Below are 9,554 nucleotides of genomic sequence, written 5' to 3'. Positions count from 1 at the left end.
CTTCTCCACACCAATTTAAGTGGCTGTACTTCAGAAAGGAGTTCTGGATGAATCCATGAGAGGCCTGTTGTGCTTTATTGTGCAGTAAATTGAAAATTCATCCTTTTGTCTTCTTACCATAAAAGACCAAATTACTGTAAAATCTATGCACAGCATGATGTTGTTATTGCAAAAAAGCGAATAAAAGGAAACCCACAAGCTCCCTCACCTTACATGCAACCACAATGATGCTACTTACCTATTACGTATTTAGTTTGAAATAAAATAGGCCTGTAAAAAGAAGTAGATGAAAGCATTTTATTGTATGAAAAATATATCCATAAACGGAACAATATTTACAAAACAGTTGCGCCATGCAGAGCCGAGAGCAGCACCTTCACGCGTGATCTCCAGTATGAAAAACATCAGTATCGGTTCTTTGGATTCAGCCCGTTTAAAAACCGAACTTCACTCTATACTGAGGAGCAGAGTGATGCGCACATCTCAACATCCTGCTGGTTCGTTAAAGGCGCATTTACACAAGGAGAAAAAATACAAATAAAAAAAAAACTTTTGACACACAAAATACTTTTGTTCACAAACAATAAAGGTCCAAACAAACCTTTTTGCAGATGGATCCTAACAGGATGTCTCGATGTCCGATATGAAGGAGCCTGACTGCAGCCTAGTGCATCCTACAATGTTGAACAAATTACTGAAAAATAAATACACTTAACCCATTATTGACGGATGAATTCTATCTAATTTGAGTTATAATACTGAAAAATATGCAGCATTTTTTGTTTTCTTCATAGCAGCTATACAAAGATGAGAAGGAACCTACACATTAATAACTAGGTTACTGGATTTCTCCAGCGTTTCTCTGTATTGATCGAGCCAGTCTCTGAGCTCTGTGATCCGATACCCCTCGGGTCCTCTGCCACCCTGGTAAACTATCTTCCCTTCCTGCAGTATATAAAGTCTGTCGAAATAGGCTCCGTACGCCGCGTTGGAGGAGTTTTCCATAGTGTCGACCACGACCGGGCAGCCGGGCACCTCCAGGTGCATCAGCTGCGCAGCGCTGAGCCGGTCCTCCAGACACCGGTGTTTGGGGATCTGATAGGGCGCGTCAGTGCTCACCCAGCCGTCGGAGGGGTGCGCTTCCTCGATGTACACAACTACAGAGTCTGCTATATCTGCGTTCTGCTGCACGACTCCCTGGAAAGCCTTCAGACGCGCCATGAACGGTGGTCAGGTGCAGCTCCCAAAGTTGAGGATGAGCGGTCTCTTGTCTTTTGCGTAATCGAGGATGCGGCTGCGCCGCTGATCCTCCAGCTGAACAACTTCGGTGTTGGGCGCTCCGTGTCCGAGATGCGCTGCCTTCAGAAAGTCCAGTTTATGACCGTGCCACACAGCCTTGAGGGACTCGAGGCTGAAGAGACGATTGGAGTCCGATATGCACAGCGGAGGATCGATGGCATCGCCCTCCTGCTCCTGCGCCCTCATCCTGAAGAAAACCCTTCTCCTTATGCATAAAAAGTCAAGCAGCCAAAACATGACTGCTGCCATTAGAAAACGGGGCAGCAACACGAGACAGACTATTGCATTTTCAATGGCTTTAATTGTATTCATTGTCACTTTTAACTACCCGATGGTCTTATGCTGTGCCACGATCTTGTGGGTTGAAGTTGGGTTACTTGCAACTTCCCCTCTTTTTATAGCACCGGCAGATTTGAATGAATCACACCCCGCCTCCAAACTGGGGCCGAGGCCTCACATGGTGGGGATTACCTTCTGTCAACTCCACAGCTTTGAGTCACAGCCAAAAGCAAAGGGCGCGGCACAGCAGCGCGTTGTGTGCAATGTGTTAATTTAACCGTATCATCAATGATGGCGGAGAGGTGACACAGTTTCAATGTCCTCGTATATTTTGTGTGATGACAAGTTGATGCTGCTGTAAACTTTAACTGACTGTCTGCTGGAGCACATTTAGCCAGATGCTGACTTCACTGTATAGGCCTACTGTCCTTAGCTGATCTAACCACCAACACATGGAAACGGTTTGTCTTAATGTCCTATTACTGAGGCGATACACTCACAAGCGTTTGTTTAAGTCACATTTATTCAAATCAGAAATGTGTTCAAGAGTGAAGTAAGATTCAGAGGTGGAGAGGTGAACATTTTTAATGACATGAAAACAATCTCAATGAGAGAAAACATATGTTTGATTTAAAAAAAAAAGAAAAGAAATCAAAAGGTCTGAAATCTTCCTCAAGTCAGGATTGTGTCCAGCAACAGTCACAACGTTGAATTCATATTTAACATTTTAAATCAAAGTTTGGAGATTGTGACACAAGATTTCTCCCTGTGGCCACAATCGTGCTCCACCGGGTCGAATAAAGTAACATAACATAAAAAGAGACAATAAAAACAACTCATAAGCGTCCTGTCATGGGTTGAGTTTTTGTTCCTGTTTTGTAGTCTTGTGTCCTCTGCGTCTCTGCACTTCCTGTTCTGGTGATTGTCTGGGATTGTCTGTCTACCTGGTCCCTGATTGTTGATTCCCTGCACCTGTGCTGCCCTCATTGTGTCCACCTGTTGCTCGTTACCTCCCCCTTATATTTAAACCCCATTTGTCGCCTGTCGGTTCGTCCTGTGTATCTCTGTGGTGGGTTTGTGTCCTGACCGTAACATGTCCTGTCTGTCTGTGAAAGTTGTTTGTGTTGTGTCGTCTATTATCATCCCTTTTTCGTCCCAAAATGCTTTGAACTAATACGTGTTAAAAAACAATTCAAAAGTTGTTCCTGCACTTGCTGAGGTTTTGCCCAATGTCACTTTAAGTGTAAAGACCCTTTTAACCAGCAATTGTCATGACAAGATATGATATTTTTGACACTGATCTGCTGCTGGTCGCCATCTGCACAGCCTGAGTGTGCTCATGGACAGCTTCATAAATCACCAAACAAACCAACTGACTGAGCTATATTGGCATTTCAAGATCCTCAATCAAATAGTCGTAAAGTTGTCTGACAGACAAAACAGAGGGACACCACCAACACAACTGAGTGTGTGATCGACTATGTGTTCAAACACAACATAAGTTATGGATGAAGAAATCTCAGTACGTCAGCAGACAGCCCACATGATTGAGACAAGATCTGGAGGGTTTGAGGTGCACGCTTAAGTGTTCACTGAAGTTATTCACAGAAAACACATCGTTAAGAGAAAGAGGAAATACACAAGCCGAGTGCTGTAATATCACACTAGTCAGAAACCTGCAGAACACAAATTCTGGTCCGATGACACCAACACTCACTGAAAAGTTGCAGCTATTAGAGATTCTATTGGTTTTATTAGACGGCAATGTGATATGTTGACAACAAAAACAATACATTTTTTCAAATGTCATGGAAGCAGATAGGAATGATGCTTCTGTTTGGCTAATCCAGCAAGTATACTTTACATTAATGCAAACATAAGGCTGTAATTTGCAACTTTCCAGTCACTCAACAGTCTCTCACCACACTCCCTCTTTAATTAACTACGAAACCTGAGAAAAAATGGAGAGAAACTGCCAGACACTTTTGAAAAACACTTAAAGTGCTGCTCTCAACAGGGAGCCAAAGGACAACATACAAAACCCGTGAGAATCCACCCACAGAAATAAACTTCACAAGCTAGAAGTAGAACAAGGCTAATAACTCATTTCCAGAGGAAAAGCTAAGAAAAGGGCTAAAAGCATCCCAGGACGAATGCACAGCAAAACGTTGACACGTTGCTGCTTGAAGTTTGCAGTGAGTTTCAACAAGAGGGAGTCTAAACAGACAGTTGACACATGGGAAGAAACAATAAAGATATTGTGAAAGTATGAAACATGCATGTTGTTTGGTTTCACCAATAATTCAAATAAAACACAATTGATCACAATCATTAAATCAAAACTTCCAGTATCACTCCTTATCTTACCTAATTAATTAATTCAGTAGAATTTCAGTATTTTGAGTCCCATTACTTTACAATTGAGGGACAAAATATAGGTTAAAACAAGATTCTGCTGGTCACCCTATTCTGAATGTTATGTTTCTTTGATGAATCCAATAATACTGACTAATTGTTACATAACACATTTTTTACATTTTTTTTTTCTTAAACTACAATTGATAACAAATACAAATATAGCTCTAAAATGTAACCGGCAACTTAAAATAACAAATCCAATCGTGTTTTTTTGTAGAATATTCCCAACCCTCGGGATACTGCGACACAGCTATTACATTACAGTGTTGCATGGGGATAACATATCTCCTCCTCTCGTTCATGTCCAGACAGACATTAATGTTAAGTGTGTGTGTGTGTGTGTGTTTGTGGGGGGGAGGAGCATATCTGTTGAGCGTTTCTGTGCTCCACAGGGACTCCACATCTGGACACACATCTTAGCCATTACTGGCTTGATGCCATTCACTGGTCCGGTGTGCTTATTCAACAAAAAGCCTTCTAGGGTCTAGTGAGCACATGGTATATCGGTTAAGCCTTAATCGCCTGTTACAGGGAATCCATATCATAATATTAGACTGCAGGGGGGCCGAAAACCAGACATGGAGGGAAGATGTCATTCGTCTGCAGCTCACAGTTGTCTGGATGACTCAGAGGGAAGTTTGTGTCTCTGTCAAAGGTTTGTCTTGTTTACCAGCATTATGCAAGTACAAGTTGGGTCCTTTATCTTTCCCATAATACCATACACTCATCATATTGTCTGAAAGATGCAAAACTAACTCTAAGTCAAACTAATTTACTTCGATGATAGTCCTGTGGGCTGTTATTTAGTATAATTTGGCTTTTTATTAATGCATTGCATTGTATTATTCTAACCTTCATTTTTGTTTGTGTTGTTGTTTGTTTTGATTTATGTGCTTTGGCAGTTTTTTTTTGGTGAATAATGAAGTACAGGGACTCTGTCAGTAAAAGTGTTTTCATCTACCTGTTTTGAAGGATATTTTTTATGCAAAAAAAACAATGGCAAGTTGAAATGCTGAAAATTTGACATATAGCAAAAATAGCTTGGTTAGGAAAAAAAGTCATTGCATTGATAAAAGCAAAATGACAAGACATTGAATGATGACACAATGCATGTGATTTAAATGTTTAAATGTCCACTAAAGCTAGCAAAAGATCTATTGCAACGTTCTTCACATTAATAATGTGAAACATATAAATTCCCTATTGCCAACACATTTTCCACATTGATTTCCATTTCCATCGACTTGCCGTTTAACTCACTCTCTTATATATATCGCCCCATTCTTCTGCAATGGTTTAAAGGTACCCAACAGGAGAATAACCTTTATCAGCTAACTTCTAAATGATTTAAATCCTGTTCCCTTTGACCAATATTGCAGAAAATTCAGTTAAAATGTGTGCTACATCTGGATTGGAAGCTGACTATTGTTACAGTTACACCTGTGGCAGGATTTCCTTTCTGTATAATTAGTTGCATCAAAGATTAGTGTGAAAATGATCAGTCGGTCAATCTATTTAATCATCTTGAAATGGCAAACCTGTAAATCTAAATTAATTTATCAAGCAAAAATGCCACACATTTACTTGTTCTGCACCAAATGACAATTTGCTGCATTTTGCTGTTTTGAATCGTAAGTTGAATATTTTTGGGTCGACCAAAAGTCATTTCAAGATGCTAACTTGGGTTCTGAAAAATTGTCACGGCCATTTATATTTTACGATTTTCTAACTTTTTATAGGCCAAACTCTTCACAGATCCCCGAAAACATAATTAGTGGTAAATTGTATTTTTTCCATTATAATATATACTTCTTATCACACAAGATCAATGGGGACCCCCCGCTGAGAAAGTGTCTCACCAGAATGATTTGCATGTGGCGACCAACTGCTTCTCTATGGGGCAGCTCGTTTAGACTGGGAGACAGAAAGAAGACGGTTTCAGCTGCAATGAGTACAACAACTGACTCATGATTCCTCATTCTTTTTGTCGCTAGACATTTTATGGTTCTGTTGTCTTTTTGTCCCAGACTATTCTTTCCCTTTGAGGCAGTCCCCCCCCCCCCCCCCCCCCCTCCGTCTCCAACCCTCCTTTTTTGCCCACATTAAAACTGTATTAACACTATTATCAAAAAGCTCTTTACTTTCTCCAAGTGATAAAAAAAAACACACAAAAGTGTTTTGATGAGGTAATGAAACCTCACCTGCTGTGCCTAAATCAGCTTTGAGGAATAACTCTTTTGTTGCTACGGCTGAAAAATGTCTTCTAACCTGCTTACTTTTACCTCCTATAAACTTTGCTAGATTCTTGGCAGCGGCTCCAGGTTCGTCTGAGGACAATGCAGATCTGGGAAAACTCCCCTTTTTCTGCTGCTTTCTTATTGAGCTGGCTGGGCTCCAGAAACCACAACTGACGGGATATCTTAAAGACAAACACACTAAACGGGTCAGCTCCTTCTCTTTCAAGTCACTGATATCTCCTTGCTCTGAATAGAATGGAGGATACAAATCTACCTCTTCCCCATCCTTAGCTTCACCTTCCTCAACCTCGTCTAAATCAAAGACCACTAGTGTTCACACTCAACTTGAATGAACTGCTGTTGCCCTGCAGGCTGTTTGTATCTCAGCAACAGGCGAGCCAATGAGGAGTGGACTAACATGTTATAATAATCCGTTTCATCTTGCTAGTCACATCACTCGCGAGACGATTCAAGTAGCGTCTTAGTTTGGACATTTCTTTCACTGACAGACCAACTCTTAAGACCCTAATGACACTCAGCAGTGTGTGAACCCATTGAACTGACCGAATACACAGAGACGCACTTGAGGAAAGAGAGAAAAGGATTTCAAAATCTACAAATGTTGTCATAAAAGCACCCATTGTAGTCTGAAAGAATGAGAAAAGAATGACGTTTTACAATTGTCACCTTCTGTGTGGGTGTCAAAGTGTCGCTGATATTGTAACATTATATCATTGTGATGTCTCTGTAGCTTGAGGCTTAGTGTTACAAATATATGAACCTGGTGAAGTTTAACTGTCTGCCTGTCTGGTGTTTAACAAAACAACACCTTTCTGAGCCAAATCTCAAGGTAACACTGACACCTGATCTGCTGTAGGTGAGACAGAGGTCCTTGTTTCATCTTGTAAACAGTCTAGTGACAAAAGGATACTGGTATTTCCAAATTCAGCACATTAAATGCAGCGATACAAAAAGAACCTTAAAACCGGGATTATCTCTGCGCTTAAATCTATTTAAAAAACATACACATAACAGAAAAAAAGCAGAGATTGGAGAGTTCTGAGATCGATCACAATTTGCAAACCGGTATCACTTCCAACTTGTCTTGTAACGACGCACAGCACTTTAAACTAACTCCAATGTAAAACCACATGTGCCATTATGAAGACGTGCAGAGTAACTGACAGTCCACACAGGGCAGATGGGAGAGAAGATGTGCAACATACACAGGACCTTTGTCCATGAGCCCGCTGTTCATGTCCTGCGTGTCCAGGCCTTAGTCACCCGGTAGTCACGTTGTCAAGTTGTTCGTTGGTCAAGTTAACGCCAAACACGGTCTTTTCCTGCTTTTTGTTGACTAAATCTGACTTCCTGTGAATACAGAACTTTACTTTACATGGATCGTGTCTATTCAAAGAGTGGAAACTGACACGCTGTCCATCCCTTGTCCAAAACGGATGCAAGAGGAGTACCTAAACCGCCGTAATAAGAAGCTTAGAATCACTTAACAAGCATCAGTGCATGTGAATCTGTGGTGAACACTCAAACACCCGGTCGATGCGTTCATTGTTAGCTTGCTCAGCTAGTCGGTATATACAGCAACTAAATTGGCTGTTTGGGGCAAATAAACACAAACTCCACAAAACATCCGGCAGCCAAATTCTGTGATTTAGCAAAAGTCTAAAATAAGATTCATGGCCTGCAGGTGGCACAACAGATATTGCGCATGCTGGCTCCATGTCACGGCTTACTGGGACACTGGAATGGAAACATGCCATTGATAATGTTATTAATAACACCTATGCTTTCTCCTGTTTTGACAAGTGAAAATGTCCAATGGAAAAAAAAAGTCTGAACAGTAACTGCAGGTCTGAAACGACAGATACGCTCTGTGATCCGTTTTTCTTAGAAGGTTGCTAAAGTCTCTAATACCTATTTGTTCCATAAAGTATAATACAAGCATTGTATTAAAACCAGTCTCACTTCAGGAGACATGCAGTATAAGAAAGGTAAGAAGTGCACCTTTGGATTTACCAACAAGCAACGTGTCTGTGACTAGACCTAACTTTTACTCTGTAGTTCGATTTTTATTGTTATTCATTTAATTCACAAATGTACTATTCACACAACCTTGTCCGATTCTCTCAGTAGTTTTGGGGTTCCTGGCAAGTCTTGACACAAGTTAGTGTCTCCAGTTGTCTGTGCCCTTATTTGCACTCCCTGAGTAATGATGATGGTGAGCATGTCGAAGGATGTCCTCATGTGGCTTCTTTCACTGCTGCCTGTTTGAGCGTATTAGCGAGTGCCCGTCTGTACACTCATTGATGCCAGTCCTCAGGACAGATGGTGGCAAGACAGGGTGAGTGAGAAAACCTTTGACCCCCCCCACACACACACACACACACACACACACACACACACACACATACACACACTCACACACACTCCTCCTCGCTCGCCCTCCGAACCATCAACAGCCGCTGTGTCTTTATTGATTTTATTGTGTGGTAAAAATTGGGCAGCGACTTTCTTGATAAATATAACTACAGATATTATCAAGCCTTAACCGTGCGGTAATTCAAGACGTCTGCTGCAGTGCCAAGGGGTTTATATAGATCTGTTTGCAGGAACGGTGACGCCAGCATGTTTATATGACCGGCTCAAAGTGAGGTGTGCTCCTTTTTCAAACATTTTTCAATTCATAGTTTTCTTTCTTTCTCCATGTTTTTTAGGAGGAGAAAAGGTTAATGGGAGGTTTATGCGTTAACCAAAAACCCTAAGAGGGGAATCAAAGCAGCGCTGTCCTCATAAGGTCATTGTGCACTCAACAGTGTTTAATAGGATGTGTTTTCTGCCCTGAGTTGTCTCTGCGGGATACCGCTAAAGCAGTGGGATAAACATCAACTGGCAGCATTTGTGATGCTGGACAGGAAGGTGAAGCAAAACACTGAGATCTTCAGGCAAGCCGAAGGCAGAGGAGGTAGTAAACAAACTCAGACAACATTAACTAAGTTCCTCTAGAAGGGGATTAGCTATGTAGCGTTCTTTTCATTGAACAGCAGTTTCAAATTATGAAATCAAAAATGATGGCTGTCAATTACCTGAAATTTAGTTCTAACATGTGTCAATTGTTTTTCGAATGAGTTTATTTTGTAATATTTTGTAAGTAATCAAAGTTTGAAATCACTGATCAAGATGAGGAGGATTGAGAATTGGTTTATGTAATGAATTGCCTTTCATTGAAATCATATATAGAGATATCGTGAGATACAATTGTGTTTTAATTGATAATACCAGACACATACTAACTCAAAAGTAATG

At 40.9% G+C, this 9,554-nt stretch overlaps 1 protein-coding gene across 1 annotated transcript; it reads right to left on the bottom strand.

Annotated features, from left to right (window-relative positions):
* Positions 1 to 357: 357 nt before the first annotated feature.
* On the bottom strand, positions 358 to 1,647 carry dio3a (iodothyronine deiodinase 3a). The gene has a single exon (XM_068580471.1). The coding sequence runs from the start codon at positions 1,609 to 1,611 to the stop codon at positions 820 to 822; it is 792 nt and encodes a 263-aa protein (XP_068436572.1). The 5' UTR covers positions 1,612 to 1,647; the 3' UTR covers positions 358 to 819.
* Positions 1,648 to 9,554: the final 7,907 nt, after the last annotated feature.

This window comes from Clinocottus analis, unplaced genomic scaffold (assembly GCF_023055335.1).
Source record: "Clinocottus analis isolate CAN_PGR_092001 unplaced genomic scaffold, fCliAna1.0.p SCAF_17, whole genome shotgun sequence".
In the NCBI taxonomy this organism is placed as follows: domain Eukaryota; kingdom Metazoa; phylum Chordata; class Actinopteri; order Perciformes; family Cottidae; genus Clinocottus; species Clinocottus analis.
Note: the sequence above shows the minus strand (reverse complement) of the source record. Positions and strands in the feature narration are given on the sequence as shown.